Source organism: Pomacea canaliculata, linkage group LG6 (genome assembly GCF_003073045.1).
Source record: "Pomacea canaliculata isolate SZHN2017 linkage group LG6, ASM307304v1, whole genome shotgun sequence".
Classification (NCBI taxonomy): domain Eukaryota; kingdom Metazoa; phylum Mollusca; class Gastropoda; order Architaenioglossa; family Ampullariidae; genus Pomacea; species Pomacea canaliculata.
The window spans coordinates 29189967-29209770 of NC_037595.1; the positions used below are offsets into that span (position 1 = coordinate 29189967).

Sequence of the window (19804 nt, forward strand, 5' to 3'; positions counted from 1 at the left end):
TCAGAGATTCTGCTTTGGATTGACTCTGAGCAGGGTGTAAAAGTGCTACTCGTTGTACTCAAGTTTCTGAATTACATGGGTGAATGAAGAGTGCAATTAATGCATGCAGCAATTTCCTCAAGCAGGCACTGTAAAATATTTGTAGATGACAACTTCACACCACAATGCAAATGGAAATTTTGGTTCTTTTCTTGGATAGGCTATCCTCATGGCTTGTGGGATGAGGGGAGAAAGTTGTTTGATTGCTCTATGCTCCCCCTCTTAATTGGTGCTTGTAGGAGGATGGAAATGGAGGATGGGGTCTTTTATCAGGCTCCAGGCTAATGAGGCACGGAGAGAGGGGAGAGACTGTGTGGCAGGTAGCACAGTGCCCCAACACCACCCAACAGGGCAGTGAGGGTGGGAGACCTTTTGCTTGTGTCTGCGGAAATCTTGCTGCACAATGGAGAGGTCATAAAACTTGAATGGGAAGTCATCTTGGGAGGGATGCATTACATATTGCACTATCACCTGGAAATTGGTCTCATTTGAGATCTTTACTGCAGCCACAGTTAGTGAGGCCCGGTCATCCTTCATGTTAACGGTGTTGCGTGTGGACGAGGGTGTTGAGTTTCTCGTCTACCCACCTGCAGCTGACCCTTCCTTGAATAAGAATAGCACCAATGACTGTCGTAATTTCGGTGGAAAAGAATCAGTACAGTTCACAGCGGGAGTGTTGAGTAGATGGCTTGTAAATCCCGGTGTAGCATTAACAGACCACAAAGCGCCAGGTTGCCAAATAGTGTTTCAGTTTTTAATGTCCTTTGTATAGGGTCGGCGCTGTGAGGAAACTTCATTTGCAGTTTGCAAGGTTATATTGCTTGGCTATGGTCAGCTGCAACAAAAGCGCAGTATACTATTATATCATTCCCATCTGAGTAATGGCTGCCAGAGATTATACCATCAAAATAAGGTATAGCTCTAGTAATACTATTCGTAACGTCTGCTGCATAGTCACAGAAAACAAACAAAATGATTTGTTTTTAATGCAATCGGAAGTTTGCAAAATTGACCGAGAATTATAGTAGTCCACAAAGAAAGAGTTCGATTCAACCGCAGCTTGAGGAACACATCTAAACACACGAAACAGCTTGACTCAGATGAATAACTCTCGTCAACTTCTAGTGTCTACGTCAGATTGAAAAAAAAAAAAGAAGATCGTATAGATCTCTGGCACAGCAGACAATACACATTTTTTCTTAAAAAATAAAATTTTAAGTTCCATCTTAATACATATATTTTATAAAAGTAAACTTATAAATAAAAGTCCTTATTTTTGAGAGGGCGGAGAAAGCTACTGATATCGCGAATACGAGAATTGGACGTAGTAAAACTTTAAGCATGGCTGGCATGCAGTTTGAGTACGATGAAGAGGGAGGGACTTTCTTTTATTTCCTGCTCTCATTTTGGGCTTTAGTTATAATTCCAGCAACATACTTTGGCTGGCCACGATCTAAACAATCTGGTAAGAAGGAAGATCGCAATGTTACTTTGTTCTGAAACTAGCATAGGTTATGAGACGTCTCTAACGTTTCTTGTCCACCCAAACTCTTTAGTTCATTGCTTCCAGATGGAGAACATTCCAAACATTTTAAAGACTTACAGCGCTACATATTTATGCACACGTTCAATCGTTTAAGAAACGTTATGGCATTCATATTTGCTTGTGTACTTAGTATGATGCAAAGGGATGCACAAGAAGTCTTATAACTAGCATTTGATTTGCGTGCTATCATTTGCCTACTCGTGTTATGGCGTTATGATTATATATATACCTCAAGCATTATTCGTTGTCGTTTGTTTTACTCACATTGTTTTTGTCTTACAAGCTCAAAACGCACGAAAACGTCTAATTTTTTTTTTTTTTTGATAACTGTAATAATAAATTTATTAGTACTTGTATATATCTGCAAAACTACGTTGATTACCGAAGATTTTTTAAATTCCGTTAAATATTTTCAAGAAGTCAGAAGCTTATAGAAGCTATTCCTGATCTTTTATATCTTCACATTTTGTCATTTAAATTGTGAGAAATGTTTTTGCCTGCTATCAGACCTGCTTGCACATCAACATATGACATAGTAGCTGCACAGTTTCTGCTTCATGACTGTGTCAGTTACAAATAATTCAATTTCTAAAATTTTACTTGTGAAACTGAATACTAACAATAAGTATTTTGCACAGTTATGCAACAGCATTTATAAATTTATTAAAATTTCAGACAAAACAGCCAAGAAAAGAGGTGTTTGTAGTTGTCCACCATGTGTAAAGAAAAATCAAATACGCAAGAAGGAAGAGTCGACTTTAAAGCCAACCATCATGTAAGAGGTTTTGTGTCATGTTATTTTGAAAAGCAGTGAATACAATGTGACAAATATTGTGTAGGTTTTATTATTACTTTAGTTGGTCTATTTTAACCCTTAGAGCAAAATGAGCCATGATCGTGGCTTTGCTGGGGAATCACGGGGAAGGCAATTGTCATTACTTTTAATCCAGAGTTCAAGCTTTCACCTTTTCAAAACTGTTAGTTTTCTTACTCTAATGTTTATCGGAAAGCAGCAATAATAAAAAAACAAACTTCACCCACTGTTGTCTTTACAGTCTTCAGTTATTAGCCAATCTTTATAATACTTATACTTTTATGTCATGCTAAGGGGGTTAACTGTACCTTTGTAATGCATACAACAATGTTTGCTGTGTAGTATAGCTTTTCAAGAGTATTTCTTATATTCAGATGGTAAAATGGTAGGAACTGAAAGGCTCTATTGAAAGTATTTTTCTAATTTTCTTTTTTTGAGCAAATAAATAATAGTTATGAATTTATTATAATCTAAATTAAAATAGAATTTACATTATTGTCAGATCATAAAACTAAAGTAGTGATCAAAACATTACAGGATTTCATAATGTGATTCAAAATTCCAAGCAGCACATGTAGGTACATCAAGGAATATGATACAAAAACTGATTAGTGCTGAATTATTTGTTTGACGCAGGCATATTTATTACTGGTTTTATTTGAATTTCAGAAAAGGAGCACTGATCATTGGATGGATTATCTTCTTTTTGCTGGCTTACAAAGTATCCAGAATTCAGTTAGATTATGTTGAATATGATCCATTTAGCGAGCTGGAGATTGATCGGGTGAGTAGTGGTCTTCTTTCACTATTGTAGTATTCCCTTTTTTCCTTTTTTTATATTTACTTTTGTTTATTTTCTTTGGAGTCTAATGTATAAAGGATAAAAATAGTAGAACTTTGAAACATAAGGCTACAGAATGTGATAAAGCATGATCCATGGTCTAGAATTTCAAGTCAGCTTACGAGGTCCAGGATAATATGACATCTATTTTTATTTTGGGAAATCTATTTGACTGGGCATGTCACAGATTTAATTGAAAAAAACAATGAAAAAGAAAAAGTTGTCTGCAAGTCAATGGACTACATCGAAATAAAAAAAAAAATTCATTAAAATGCTATTTTCAGTAACAAAAGTTGATGATGAGAATAAAAGCTTTTCAGAACAATCCATATCTTTATTTTGTAATAAAACAATTAAAAATGGCAAAAATTAATTTTAGTAAAGAAAGTATATACAAGGAAATTCTACTGTAACTAATCTGTCCAAATAGAGCTGGAAAGCTATGATTTAAAATCAGTGGTGAATAAATAGTAGGGTCTTGAAAGAAAACAGCAAAAGACTTAATGTAACAAAAATAAACTGTTGGATAAAAACAGTATGCAAAATATAAACTTTTACAAATGTTGTCATATTAGAATATTATTCACAGGTTATTTATATGAAATAGATTGTTACTTTGTCATTAAGTTGCTGAATCATATTTGGTTTATGATCTTAGTTTTGATTTTCAACTTGTACATTAGATGCCTGGTGTTTTCAGTTGTTTAAATTTTTATTAAAGTTATCTGGTGGATGAGTGGGATGCATACTCAACACCTGATTTCTGGCTCAGTTTGCCAACTCCACAGATTGTTCACCAGCACTCAGCAAGCTCTTGATTCTATCAAAGACTGGATGTTGTCAAACAAATTACTGGGGGAAAAACTAATAGCCTCTAAACCTGGCTTAAGCATCTCCATCCATCCACATCTGTCACTTTCTTTAGATCCACTATCATTCTTTGACAGGTTGTCAGGAACCTTGGATTAAATTCTGACAAGTCATTGTCTTGCAAAAATCATTTTAATTCGATGAGAAAGTCCATTGACTTGAACTGCATAGGATCAGCTACATTAGACATCTCTCTGTTGCTTCCACCAAGCAGCTTATATCGGAATTTGTATTGTCCAAGCTTGACTATTGTAACTCACTGTTTGTTGATTTCAATAACTGTCTGCTTCGGCAAACTCCAGAGATTTCCAAACAATGCTGCTTGAATTGCATTTTGCAAGTGAATCATGTCACACTACATCAGCATTAGCTGCCAGTTTGGGCTCGCATCAAATTCAGGGTTGCAATATTTTGCTATTGTGTTGTTCATGGCCTTGTCCCAGTCTTTGTGAACTTTTATCAGCTTACCAGCCTGGCAGGTCAGTTATCTCTGCCTATGTCGGTTTCCTCACTGTCCCACCTATGAGACTGGAGAAATTTAGCAGTCACTTTTTCCTTTTTCTGTTCTCAGTATTAAGAATGCCCTGCCACTGTCTCTCCATACAGTGAGGATGATATATACTTTCAAGTGTGGACTTAAAACCTCTTTGAGAAATACCTACTGTAATCAGTCTACCCAGACTGTTCCTTTCTCCTGCCTACTCCTGTCTTTGTGTTCATTCAGGTTCTTGGTAGCGTTCACTCTGCATGTGATCATTATGCCCATCTCTGTCATACAGCATCATTACCTACTTCCCCTTATCCCATATATATGGGTATTTAAATCCCATTATTACTATAATATATATTTTGCAGTGGAAATGCCGCTTGTAATTACAGTTTACATTTGTTTCAAAACAAAGCATGCCCTACTTAATGAACAATATTCAAATGTAGTGTGGATGATTCATTGGCTTTATGCCTTTACATATTTTCAAAAGTCTAAAATCATCAACAAAACCTTGTTTATTGTGTTACGTGCTTTATTATATTTAGGAAGCTAGCCAGTCTGAGATCAGACGTGCCTACAGAAGATTGAGCTTGATCTATCATCCTGACAAGGAGACTGGAGATCAGAAGAAATTTATGAGAATAGCCAAAGCCTATGCAGCGTATGTGCCTTTATTTCTAAATGTGTCTGACATCTGTCATTGTCTGATCTAGAGAGTTTTTTTTTTTTATTGTGTGTTTATTTTCCAACACCTATTTCAGCGCTTTGTGGATTCACTATCCATCCCTGCAGCTTGGAAATTGTTTACCATTGTCCCAGTTCCAAAGAAAGCTTGAGCTCAGCATCTCAAAGACTTTAGACAGTGGCCTTAACATCATTGGTCATGAAAGTATTAGAGACAGTCATCATTTTAAAAGCCACTAACAAATATCTTGACCCCTTAAAATTTGCATACCAGTCAAAATGAAGTGTTGATGATGCTAAATTATTTATCCTCTATACTTAGTTCAAACACCTGGAGAGTCCACAAACCCTTGCACGACTGTTGTTTGCTGACTTCTCATCGGCTTTCAACACCATCCAGCCACATAACCACAGACTTCTCAACAAGTTTTCCTTGACCATTAGCTAGTTTCACAGATCATTCACTTTTTAGTTGACAGGCAGTAACAAGTCAATGGCACTTTTTCCTTCTCCATCACAATGTGCACCAGCTCACCCCAAGGCAGTGTTTTATCCCTGCTTCTATTTATTCTGTATACCAACGGTTGTTGCAGTAACCATGATGGTCAATATCTTGTCAAATTTTCTGATGACACTGCACTGCTCTCTCTTAGCAGGCCAGTAGATATCCGTGGTGTAACTTTGGATGCATTTATTGTCTGGTGCAATGACAGTTTCTTAGAACTTAATGTGAGTAAGACCAAAGAGATTGTCTTTGATTTCTGATGTGATTCTTCACCAAGCCCTGCTTTTAAATACCTGGGCACCTTCTTTGATTGGAGACTTTGCTGAGATTCCAACACTCAAGTTGTCATGAAGGCTCAACAGTGCCTCTTCCTTCTCCAGAAGTTGAAGTCTTTCTCAGTCTGCTAGCGATTTCTTCAGCTCTTTCATAGAGAGCATGTTTTTCTTTTTTTTTACAACAGTTTATTGGTAAAATACATGCAGCTTACATTGTGTTGTATCCACCTGTTCTAAAGTCATTGGAACAGCCCAGAATCCTCTACAGATAGACACTCGTGAAAGTATCTAAAATCCTTCGTGATGACAGATATGTCCTGTCAGGAAAATTTTTCCAATTCCCATTTAGCCACTGATTCTGTGTACCTACATGCAACACCTACAGACCCAGACTGCTTCTTGTCGTTTCAGCCGTGCAACTTCTGAATGTTACTGTGCGAATAAATGCAGCTGTCTGAAACATGGATGCATGAGTCTGTTTGGCGGATATGGATAGGTTATGGTATTGTTTTGTGCTTTCATATTGAGCTGCCCTGAATTGCCCTCTGGGATAAATAAATTGTTATCTTATGCTGCCTTTAGCTTGTTAACAATAGTTTAAGTTGTTGTATTAATAGACGAAGATTTTCTGACATTGAAAAGTGTATGTTTGTGTCTCTTATCTTCAGATTAACAGATGAAGAGTCTCGGAAAAACTGGCAGGAATATGGCAATCCTGATGGCCCAGAGGGTGAGCTGTGGTTTGTTCTGCTTTCATATGTTCATGAACATGTGTGCGTGTGTGCATTCCTGCAAGCATTAAAGAAATCATTGTAATCGTTCTAAATATGAGAGGAAACAAAAAAAAAAACCAATCTCAGTAGGAATAATATTAAATGTGTTCTGCACTTGAGGCAAAAACAAGACACAGGGACTATATCAAAGAGAAGAATAGACAGCAGTCTGGAGAAAATACTAAAGACATGCAGTGACATGCACAAATCTATTGGTGGAATGGGCAAAGTGCAACATATTACAAAAGCATGATGTCTAAGTTTTAAAAAGAAGAGATTAACTTGTTGATTGTAAATGATGTGTAAAATTCTTTTAAGCATGGACTGGTAGTTTAATACATAGATTGGGGGTATTTAAAGTGATTTTTGAAAGTCTCAAAAGGAGAGAGGTACTTATGTCTATGTTGGATCTGGAAGAAATAGTGTTTCACTATGTACTCATTTCTTTTTGTGATCTTTTGATTTACAGATGGTTAGGAATGGATTAGTTTTGTACATCCAGGTATATGTGAATTCATCATGACTGACAAGGGATGATATGGTCTTGATTTGCTTACTGCTATGCTTTGAAAATATCCTTAATATACTTAACATAAATGATTTGCATTTCTGGGACTGTCACATAAAATTGTACAGTTGTCAGAGTACTTATCCTCATTCTTTCAGCAACAAGATTTGGGATTGCCCTTCCAAAATGGATTGTTGAAAGAGAAAACTCCATGTGGGTAAGATCCTTGCACCTTTTGCCTTGTATCTGTTTTCTTACATTTCATGCATTATATTTAAGTAAGTATTGAGTTTTGAAGTATGTTTATAATTGGAATCAAATTCAGATCTATAGCTTTGACATTTTCAATATTTTTTGATGCATCTGAAAGACTTGAATCCATTTCACCTGTCTAAATTTTTTACTATTGTTATCATAAGAGATCTGAACATCATGAAAACTTTACTTGTTTACAGGTGCTCGCTGCATATGGACTGGTGTTTATTATTATACTTCCTATTGTTGTGGTGAGTATTTCTCCCTTGTCCCTATAGCTTGATCCACTAGGACATTAATTAATTGGTATTATAATTACACTTTTGTGTATTTTGATTTTGTTTTAGGACTTTCATGCATTATTGTAACAGCAAAGTTCTTTTATAAGATTCAGACCTTGAAATGTGATTTATTAGCTTTCACCATAAGGTTAGCCATTGAAAATACCTTTCCTGTTACTATCTGCATTGTTTTTGTTTTTTTCTATTGAATTTATATTGTTTATCTTAATTTCTTCACAGGGAGTTTGGTGGTACCGCTCCATCAAGTTTAGCAGCGACCAGGTGCTCTTGGAGACCAACCGTCTTTACTTTTACTTTATCAGCAAAACTCCGAACATGATCCTTAAGCGTGAGTTTGTTTAATATGGGTTTTTGATTTTCTAGCTAGCCTTAACTTGGTGGTAACACAGTTTGATAAGGCAGACACTTTTTGTGTTGCCTTTGACTTAGTGTAGAGAAAGAATTTATTCAGAAGAGTTTGCAACTGATTGTGCGAGCTGATAAATAACGGATATAAAGTTGTGTTTGTCACACAGAAACAAAGTGTGGCTTAGTGAATGAAGATATATGTTTACAAATTAAGCAAATGCTTTTGCTCTGTGCATAACTTTTGTTGTAATATAAGCAACAGTGATGCCCTTGAACTTTGTATTCTTCTTGCTATCATGCTTATGACCCAGCAAATTCAGCTTTATATTAAAGCATAACCATACCAAGGCAAAATTCATGAGGTGCGATATAACTGTTTACTCAGTAAAGGATTGGGTAGGGTAAGGCAGCAAAGGAGAGGACACTGGTTTGGGCTTTACAAAATGTTGGCCCTTGTAGCTCTGACACCTTATACCTCGGGAATATGGTAACCTTGCTTTTTTAGGTGCCATGATGATCTTGGCTGCATCGTGTGAGTTCAGTCGGATGTACAATACTGAAGTACAAGAGAGACCTAGTGACAATGAAGAGGTTCCATCAGTGAGTGTTGCATATTTTAAGTAGAAGAGTAACCAGTAATACCTCACTAATATTTTTCAGCAGTGCAGAATACAATTAGAGTTGCATGCTTATTCACAGCTACATGCACATAGCTGTGTACTTGCATGTTATGAACGTGGTGGAAAGAGTAAAATATACAGTAGAATGATATAAAATGCTAGGTGTAATCTGAAGGGGTAACATGTCAGTAATATCTATTGCAAGTCATGGGAGATGGGGGTAAAATATTTGAAACTGAAAGAAGTGAATATTGTTTATTTTCAGCTAATGAAAATCTTGGGCAGTATTCAAGAAAAGAATCGGGAGCGTCCTCTGTGTCTACCATACAGTGTCAAAGCTCGAGTTTTGCTTCTTGCCCACTTTCACAGACATCCACTAAATGAACACACTCTTGCACCAGGTGCTCCATAGTTCTTTTTCTACTTTTCCAGTTTTATGTCATTCATTATTTTAAGCTGTCATGTCTGGCAGTAAAATCATCTAAAATAACAATTATGAGTTTAAGGAAGCTGGAGTAAGACTATAGAAATCATTTTATTTTTTAAAAATGTGTGTTGATGATGGAACATGACATAGTCTTTGAGTCTTCAGCAAATTATGCATGATGAAGGTGATTGTGAAAGTCTTTTTTTCCAGACCATTTGTTGTTGTTTGTCAGTATAAAAGCAATAAAATGGAACTTGACAAACATTCACCAGTCTCACTGGTCTCCCTGACTAACAAAACAGAACTGATAATGGCATGTTTTTTCCCTTTAACAGACCAAGCATATGTCCTGAAGAAGTGTCCTTACCTCATCAATGAGATGATTAATGTGTGTGCCACTTTAGTTGCCATGGCAATGTCAGGAAGAGGTTTGTAAATATTGATATTTAGATCATGGCTGAGCTTGTCATCTGTTAGACTTACAGAATTTCATGTATTCTTGGCTGAAAATACTATATAACATGTTTCATTATTGTTCCATTACCTTTTAGTATTAGATGTTAAAATAGTTATTAAAATTAACAAAACAATATCACTGAATTAATTAAATTTTTGCAAATTGTTGTATATGAGGTGAGTATAGTCAACGTGTGGACTTTTTGTTGGTATCCTAGAGTTGGAGAAGTCACTATGCTAAACATTTTTAAATACTTCAGAAGTTTATCTCTATAGAGAAGCCATGTAGCAAGCCTTTTAGCTTTGAGTTCATAAATTGTGCAACTGTTTTCTTGAGTCTTTTGATTGCAAGTATCTTTTCTGTTTTCAGTTCAGCAACCACCCAGACTGGAGACCATTGAGAATCTTATGAAACTGAGCCAGATGATTGTGCAAGCTTTAAATGAGAAGGCCAGCCCTCTTCAGCAGTTGCCTCACATCACACCAGATATGCTGCGACACTTTACTAACAGAAAGGTAATACTAGTTTTTGGGCAGAAAGGATGGAGGGGTTCATATTTTAATAATAAGGATTAACATTTTTTCCCCCTCTGGTCTGCTTGCTTGTTTACCTGTTTTCTTTATTGCAGCGTGATATTCGACACATTAGGGACCTAGTTGCCATGAAAGATGAAGAGCGTCGTCAAATTCTGCGCAGTCTGTCTGATGCAGAGTACTTAGATGTTGTCACAGTCAGTTCAAACATGCCTCATATTCAGATGAAAATACGCACTGAAGGTAATATACCTTATTGAAGAACTTTTTCTGCTTTCATTACCATTGGTAATACTTAATTTCTTTTTTTTTTAATTTATAAGAATGTGCTGTTTCGCATTAGATTGAGGTAGAAACCGTTAATTCTGCTTTTTTTTTTATAAAAAAACTTAAATTATAATATTGATTTGTTCTCCTGTCATGGTTATTTTATATTTGAAGAATTTTTGGAAACTGTTGAAATTCTTGGGTATCAATGTGTTACTTAGTAGAAGTGTGAAGTATGACTTACAGACCAGGGGTGGTGTGCATGAGCAAACTTAAATTTCTTACTTAACTAACTTAACATAACTTCAATTTAAATGTGTTCACAGCAAGGTTCGGTACCAGTGTGCATATATAGACTTTACTGTTCACTCACTTAAGAAATAGGTCAGGGCACTTGTCGTCTACTTTCAGGATAGGGAAGGATTCCCTTGTGTCTAAACCAGTCAGTCAAAAAGCACTTTTTTTAAGTAAACCCTAGATGTTTGTTTACATTTACTTTTGATTACCAAGATTCCAAAGTTTGGGGGAAAATTTGCTCGACAGTGTGCTGTGCAAATATTAAGAAACTTATGTTAATTTAGGTGCATGTATTTATCCTAATATCTGCTAGTTAAAGGGTGAAATTAATAAAACTTGAAAATGTTGCTGATGACCGATTGAAAAGAGTCTGAGACATTGGATGTAAACATCATAATCTTTGCCGTCTTTTCCATAAAAGGATTATGGTTAGCTGAGTATAAAAAGTATATGTTTGTCAAATACTGATTGATATCCTAGTCTCAGAATGTATAGGTGCCACAAGTTTACAGCTAGAACAATGAGTTTATCTCTCTTACAGATGTATGTTATGTTGATCTCTGTACAGTGCTGGATGAGGAAGACCCCACCACAATTACTGCAGGCTCCATAGTCACCGTAACTGTGAATCTGGTTCGAAATGTCTTGGGAGTTCCTTTCGACAAAGATTTTGCGCCTGCAGAAAGTCTGTATGAAGATGATCCCCCGAAGATTGATGAGAATGTCGAAGAAGATGAGCATGACGATAAGGAAGATAAGCAGGTGAGTTGTGTAAGGGTGTAAAGAGTCTGGTACCGCTGGAGTCACCAATTCAGAATATTTTAATCAGAAGCCGTCTTGCTTGTTCACTCCTGTATGAACTTGAATTCTACTCTCACCTCAGCCCTCTTCCAACCCCCAAAAGCTAGGAGTAGACTTATCCAAGATTTCAATGTCCCCAACTCATTTATAAGGCCTCCTCACTTCTCCATGAAGATGGTACACTCAGTTTGTCGTGCCTTTTAGTCAGGGTAATCTGCAATCAATTTAGACCAGAAATATGTTTATTATCACATTTCTTTTATGTGTACCATGATATTCTTTATTTTGCCATTGAAAGCATAGTGTATCAGTTCCATTCATTGCTCTTTCTTTTGATCTGTGCTTTCTCCCATGGACCTTGACCAAAGTTGTGAATGCTATCATAATGTTTTCCTCGCTGATATTTGCCAGTTCTATCTTCTGACCAATGTGTGCACACAAAAAATTTGGGATAGATCATTAACATGGACGAATCTTCATCCTTCTCATGAGTTTTAGCATGCAGGTCAGTGTCACAGATACTCAAGTACATGTAGACGCCTGGACATTTGCACATTCTTTTCTTCACAAAACAATTCTGCCTCTTTTGCAGTCCTGTGTACATTTAATGATATTAACTAAATTTATGTTACAGTAACTAATAAAAAAATACACAAAAAATGTAGAGATTAATTTCTAAACATACATATATCAATCAGTCAATCCTTACTACTATCTAAGATCTCTGATTGTAAACACAGTCCTAAAGGGAAGTTCCTTTTCTTAGGTTGATTTTTAAATATTATAATAAAGTTTAAAGTCCAGCACAAAGTCATTGTTAACACTGCTTACGCTGATGACGATTCAGATGATACTCTTAATTTCAGTCACTGGGTATTGTTGTTCCACTGTACCAATGATAATCTAAGAAAGTCACTGGGGACTAATGTTTCAGAATGCAGATATATATATCTTCCACACACACAAATTATCTTAAACCATAGACACCTCATCTTGGGATTGTTGCAACACAAATCGGTGCTGCCTCTTGGGGACAAGTGACCCTACCTTCTAGCATAAACACTGTCTCTTGGGGTCAGACGTACACACATTTCACTGCCTCTGGGGCAGGGGTGGGCAATTAATTTTCCCAAGGGGCTGCATGAGAAATATGGGATGGTTTTAGAGGGCCGGACTAATATAGTTAACTCAGTTTTACCCAATACTGTATATATAGTATATATATACTGGCGGGCGGGCCGGTCAGAGACAGGAGGCGGGCCAGATGTGGCCTGCGGGCCAGCCCTTGCCCAGGTCTGCTCTAGGGGATGAGTGACCCAACCTCCTTCTTGTCTTGCTGCTCTTGATTAGCAAGTTTTTACCTTTGATGTTAGTGGCATATAGCTTTAAATTTGCTGAAAACTGATTATGCCTAATTTTTTAAGTGTAAAAAAAAGTTCTAGATTAAATTTTGTTGTTTGTTTTTTGTTGTTTGTTTTTCCGTATGAGTTGGAAATTGACCCATAGCTGCAGAATATTTTCACCTGCTGATTTGATTGTTGCCTTCTGCACTGGCATCGTCATCCTCCTAAATTAAATGTCCACAAATTGGACTTCAAAAAGCTGTGACTTACTGATGAAAAATATAAAACATTTTGGCCGTGGCTCACAGAAGTGAAGAACGACAAAGCCAAATATAATTGTGATCTTTGTGGCAAGGAAGGGAAACTTTCTAACATGAGGTATAGATGCCATGTGTAGTCACATGGAAAGCAGCAGACACAAAAAATCCCTTCTGTCTGACGGTGACTATAGCTAGTTTTTTTTCCAATTTCACTGTTTTAGTAATGTTAATAGTAATGTTAAGGAGTGCACAAATGTGTATTTTGGGACAAATAGAAGTATATATTGATTACTCCTAAAAGTTCTGAAATATGCTTATGGTATCAGTGGACTGGATGAATGAAGTTTATTCTGGAAAATGTCAGGAAAAAGCCAGTATTTTGTTTTTCTCTTAGTAGTATGGAACATAAGGGATGCATTTTCTAGCTACCTATCACTTTAAATGCAATCAAACCTGATACCTCTAGGCTGTTTTCAGCTAGCTGCTCTCTCTTGTTGGTTCTGTATACAGCTTAGCTAAACCTCCTAGAAGAAACATCAGTCTGCTCACAGAGAATAGTTAGTAGAATAGTTTTTTCTGATCTTGGTCTGCTTTTTTAAAAAAATATAAACAGGATGGAATAGATGGAGGCTCGCCTGATCGCAAGCCTAAAGCCTGGGAGAAACAAAAGAAGACCAAGAAAAAGGGAGGCAAGACAAAGAAAAAGGTCAAACAGCCCTACCAATGGAAGGCTGCAGCACAAGCTCGTGCGGACAAGGAGAATGCTGCAGCAGCAGCGGCAGCAGCTGTGAGCTCCTTTTTTTTCACTTTCTCCCACACATACAAACAACTCATACACAAACAAAGACAGTTTCTATTGTACCATAGCATCTGGGTAGCTAGAGGGTGATCTCCACATAGTCATGTCATCCAGTAAGTACTTGAAGAAAGAAATTTTACTGCTGAAAATTTTTGTCACAGCAATGGTTGCCAGTTCTGTAAGAGAATAATTAGTGTACTTTTTTTTTGTGTTTGTTTGTTGGTGGGAGTGGGAAGGGGCATTCAGTATTAATCTTAAGATCTAAATGAACATGCACATAATCATTTAAAATATTTTTTTTTTTTTTGTATGTAAAAGATAGCAACTCTGTGATAGCTAGGAGTAGCTGAGTCCACAGGATTTCAGTCAAATACATCAGTGGGTATATGAGATGTCTAATTACTGGAATCATCTTGTTGGCAGAGGATTTGACACTAAGCTTTCACATGTGACAAAAATTTCAAAGTTGTGTACATTTTATAATTATGACTGGATAATATGTTATACAAAATAACATCCTGGTTATGTTAGCATGACATTGCTGAAGATACATTTTTATTTTTTGGTCTGTGGTACAATACTTTGATGCTTTTAGTTACCTCTAGACAAAACACTGCTAATAATAATTGTTTCTACACTGCTTTGGAAGTAGTATTAAATTGTTTTCTGTTACACACCACTTCCCAAGATGAATCATTTGCTTTTGTGAGGAGTGCAGAGAAGCTTATCTAGGTCACCATGATTTTGTAGATCGGTCAACAGTTACATAAAGTTTTAAAATTTCTGCTTGATCTTGTGAATTTAAAGTGTAAATAAAAGAAAAAATAATCTAGATAATACGCAACTGGTGGGGCTTATAATTTAATATTAAACAGTATTTCGATGGAAAAAAAACCTGCATCATACAAATTGCATTTGATGGTATGGCATAATTTTTATAGTTTGCAAAGAAAGTCTTTAGGTATATGTTTCAGCAAAAGAAAAAGCTTGGTTCACATTTTTTTTTCACAGGTCTACTTATAATGGTACATACAGTTAGAAACAATAATGTGTCTTAGGATATTCAAGGATATCTGCAGAAAGTGTAGACTTATTTGGTTTATGAACAAGGATTATTAGGAATGGAAAAGTCATACTTTAACTGAAAAATGCCCATAATGTTTAGTTTCTTGCTGTTGCAGAAATCTTCAGCTTCGTTAGCAGAAAACGCCAAATCCAAGACGAAAGCTGTAATGCATGAAACTCCAGAGGAGGAAGAAGAAAGTAGAGGAGATGTGTCGGAGTCAAGGGACGAAAGCAGTGGGTCAGAGGATGAGCAGAAAATGGAAGCAGGTGGAGGTGTTGATGACAAGCTAGTTGAGAAGAGGAAGGAAGAGAAGGAGAAGGAGGAGGAGGAAGATGATGATGATGACTGGGACAATTACAGAATGGAGTCCAAGAAGGAGAACTCTTTAGAAACAAGAAAGAAGGAAAGTCACCCAGTCCACTGTCCTTTCTTCCCTGCGGTGAGTACATTCCTCTTGGGAAATATGTTGGCTATATCAGTGTTTCTTGACTTGTTACTGCAGTCTTCAGAAAACTGCTGCAACAGAAGGTAAATTACTCTACAGTTCCAGTATAAGATTCACTAAGATTTACTTTCATCTACTTTGTTTTGGATGTGGGGAAAACTTTTTTTTTTTCAATCATTAATTCACCACTCTTTTGCTTGCTGATAGTTATTTCTTTTATCTTTGTCACTATGGCTGATTTGAATTGCATTCTTTGAATATGCAATGATTTCCATGGTGGGAAGGCAAGATGCATTTCATCAATGGTATTATATATGGCTAAATGAGTACACTTATTACTTGTAGAATAGGTACCTCTTAAATGCTGGTCATTATGAATATTATTAATGACAACAGTTTTGCTGCTTGTTATAGGAGAAGCAAGAAGGCTGGTGGCTGTATGTGGCAAATCGCAAACAAGCACTGCTCGTTACAGTACCGGTATATGTATGCAGTCTGAAAGATAAAGAGGAGGTATGAAAGCAGGCAGATGGAGATTGTTAGATATGTTTAAAGATAAGCAGCATGCTTTAATCAGATTTGATGCTTTGCAAGGTTATTAGATCATGTAGTTGTACTATGATACAAGTATTACACATAATTCGGTTAACATTTTAATGTATTTAAACACATCCATGTACAAACTTGCTATAAAGAAAACTATAAATTAAAACTTTTATAGTGAAACTGATTCTGTTGCAAACCTGTATTAGATAAACATGTTATACAAAATGCTTAGTTTCTTTCCGGTAGAGATGGACTGTCCCTGCTTTAGAAAATGTGGGAACTTTAATTGATGTGCTTGCTGGTGTTCTGTGAGCTAAATAGTCAGTGGGGATTACATAATTTACATTTTTATTTTGCAGGTGAAAGTGAAATTCTCAGCACCAAACAAACCAGGAAAATACCAGTACTCAGTTATTCTTCGTTCAGATTCCTACTATGCCGACTTTGACCAGGAGTTGTCCATCAAGGTAAATCATAGGTATTAGCAGCAGCCAGTTTTGTGTGGTTAGAAATGCTGTGTAAGAACCATATTTATAAACCTAACTTATTTTTTGATTTCTGCAGAATGTGAAAAAGTGTGTTTTTTTCTTTTGCAGCTGGATGTGAAGGAAGCCAAGATTGTGACAGACCACCCACAGTGGAATATCTCTGATGATGAAGACAAGGAAAAGAATGATGATGAATCAGAAGAAGAAGAAGATTCTGATTACAGTTCTGAAGATGGTTCTGACTAAATGCATTATATCATAACTTTTGAGTGATTTTGCTGTTGGTGATTAATGCTCACAGAGATATGATTATGTGAAACAGGAGTTTTATCTTGGATTTAGAAATGATGCTAAGATTGCATGTATATGTTCTTAGCAAACATTTGGGTTAAGGCTGTCCAGTGAATGTGCTGCATGTGGTTGGGCGAGTGCATGGTATTGGGTATGTCTTTTGCACGTGGCTTGTACATTTAATGCAATAAGTGATTAAGAGATGAAGGAGTTTGTGGTTTAAAAAGCACAATTGAGATGCGTAGTTGAATAGAAGATTGTTACAATGTTGAACAAAGTTGATTTCACTTCCATACTATGATCCAGTGTTAAAAATGCACTGTCTTTTAAAATGTCACGTCATGAAAGTGGCATATGGAATAACAGCCAAAACATTTGTTTTTATAGTATTTTTTCTGCACCAAGATTTTTGTTTCAGAAGGGTCCTGATTTAGTTTTCTGCATTCTCTCCAGCATCGTGTAAGGTCTTGACTAGTGTTAATTTGAAGATTAACCCATTAGCTTACTTGTTGAAAAGCATTTTGTTTGCTGTTGCATGCTTCTGCTCTCATCTGCCACCTATTAGACCTGCAGCTTATGCGTGCACATCTGACGTGTATACAAGCACCCCAACACATAAGTATTTATCAAGATGTGCATTTGTGGACTTTTGTCCTAGTAATGAGATTCTTCAGCATTTATAAGGTGCCTATTTCAACCATACTCGTCATGTTCACCTTTTAGAAAAAAACAATCCGCTATTCATGCATGAAAAAAAGCAGTACTTGAGCATATTCAGTCAAATGAGACCTACTAAAGACAGAACTTTCTGAACAAAATAGATTTTCAAGTAAGATTTTAAGGCTGAGAAAGGATTGTCTCACAATGAAGGGCAGATAGATCCAAAGCCAAGATCCATAGCAGGAGGATGAGCAATAGGAGCGATGCTTGAAGTGCCAATTAAAGCCAAACAGTACGTAAGCATGCTGTTGCCCCACTATAGCTTGTGCATCAGATACTTACAATTTGAATGCAGATATTTAGACAAAGAGAGCTGGCCACAAGTTACTTTGGTATACCACACAATAAAATCTGTTTAATTTTCATCGCTGTCATCTGTGGCATTAATATAAGTAGGCCTGTAACCTTGATGATGTCCTTGGTAGAGAGTTAAAAGCTCAGATTCCTTGTGACAGATAATAACTGATTATTCCTGGCCTTTGTGTGGATGTGTGTTGAAGATATTTATAAATGTGTGTTCTTCCTATCATGAACGTGGTCATTTCTAATGGCATCCACTTTGATTAGACAGTGAGGCAAACTATAAACGGTGTTTATGGCATATGTTATCACAGAAATGTCACTGTTTTACTCTGAAGATTTTTTTTTTATAAGCTTCCAGCAGAAATGGCTCTAGGGGGATGTGGGGCCTTGGGCAAATAGAATTGCGAGGCCTTTGGAAGCCAGCACAATATATATAGCAGGGCAATAAAAAATTAGTCTCATCCCGATGGTGCAGGCCCCTGTTTGCCCCTCTTCAGCTTTCTCTTCTTCCAGCAGCAACCATCCGCATCAAGTGCTCAAAATTTGTACGCTCCTCAAAGCCAGTCTGCTTCATCAATAGTAGCGCCATTGCTGTACGTATAAGGTATAAACCTACCTTATTCTGATGTGAAGGATGCTTCTAGTTCTAACCATCATTTGGAAAGACTAATGTTTTTGTCTTTTATCAAGCTTCGCTACACAGGGTTTATTTTGGATATCAAATCTGGTGACTGGTGAGGTATTGTATTTCTCTGTATAATACTTGTGTAAATCACATATTCCAGATCAGTAAAAGCAATCATCAAAGAAGAGTTCAGAATGACCTTAGTACTCTCTAGCTTGAAAACAAAATTGTAAGCAAGAGTTGCTGAAACATTAGCACCAAGAGATCGTGGCTTCATGTCCTGCAAACTGTATACAAATCCTTGCTCCCTATATGTGACAATGCCAATAATACCTAAATGGTGTCAAAATGTGCAATGAAACAATCCCATTCTAATGTTTGATTTAATTGTAACCAATCATATTTTGTGTTGTCCTGTCAGCAGAAGCTCTTCCGACGCCTAGCTGCTGACAGCATCTTACTAGTAAGGCCTCTCTGCAAGTGTGTAGGTATTAAAAAAAATTCACATCATTAAGCAACATTTGATCAGAGTAGCATTTATTCCAAGATGTCCATTGTTTCAAAGATGGTTGCAATGGTTTAAATCAGTCTATGGAATTCATTTTCTCAATGTAAACTGCATATTTTTCTGCTTATGTTGTGGGCATTTGATGGTTTTTATTGTGATATATGTCCATGTGTTATATGATATTTTTTTTTTAAATGTGGGTGAACATGTTCTATAAAAGTCAAGGAAGAGCTCCCAGTATCATGAATGCTCAACAAAACTATTGTCAAATGTTTCACAGAGCATCCATCATACAAAATTCATTAATGGCAGAAGACAGTGCTGTGCAGGGGAAACAAAGTCAAATTTTTCTGCTGCATGTACACACACTGCATTGTAAAGAGTTTTATTTTGTGGCTGCGACTAAAAGGCGATATGCATTACATTTTGTCCATAAACCATGAATCGTATTTAAATTGCGATTTATATTCAAATGCTGGTCACGTATCAGTTCATCAAAAGGTGAAGCTGCGATTCAGAATCTTTGATCCAGTAGCACTTATTTTAATGAAAATATTGAATGAAAAAAAATATTGTAGACTAAAACTTGTGTCCTTTTGTTTGTTTATGTTACAGGACATGTCTGTTTTCGTTTTTAGAGATATTTACTGTCTGCTCTTTAATCTGTAAATGTTTTACAGTCTGAAAATACTAGTACAGTCAGGCATAAAAGTTGCGACTGGAGAAGGGGCAGGGGGAGATGAAACACACTTCTTTGT

At 36.4% G+C, this 19804-nt stretch overlaps 1 protein-coding gene across 1 annotated transcript; it reads left to right on the plus strand.

The window, feature by feature from the left end:
• The first annotated feature begins 1347 nt into the window (after positions 1-1347).
• LOC112565685 (translocation protein SEC63 homolog) lies at positions 1348-19631 on the plus strand. Its single transcript, XM_025241327.1, has 19 exons — positions 1348-1504; positions 2261-2360; positions 3069-3183; positions 5146-5261; positions 6733-6794; positions 7504-7562; positions 7801-7851; positions 8122-8230; positions 8756-8850; positions 9136-9271; positions 9633-9725; positions 10124-10269; positions 10383-10530; positions 11420-11613; positions 13869-14042; positions 15236-15559; positions 15980-16078; positions 16471-16578; positions 16708-19631. The coding sequence occupies exons 1-19, from the start codon at positions 1381-1383 to the stop codon at positions 16843-16845; spliced, it is 2391 nt and encodes a 796-aa protein (XP_025097112.1). The 5' UTR covers positions 1348-1380; the 3' UTR covers positions 16846-19631.
• The last annotated feature ends 173 nt before the right edge of the window (positions 19632-19804 follow it).

Coding starts and splice junctions, on each gene's coding strand:
- LOC112565685 (XM_025241327.1), top strand. CDS start 1,381: ATGGCTGGCATGCAGTTTGAGTACGATGAAGAGGGAGGGACTTTCTTT. Junction 9,726..10,123: donor CATGGCAATGTCAGGAAGAG/GTTTGTAAATAT, acceptor TTCTGTTTTCAG/TTCAGCAACCACCCAGACTG. Junction 11,614..13,868: donor ACGATAAGGAAGATAAGCAG/GTGAGTTGTGTA, acceptor AAATATAAACAG/GATGGAATAGATGGAGGCTC.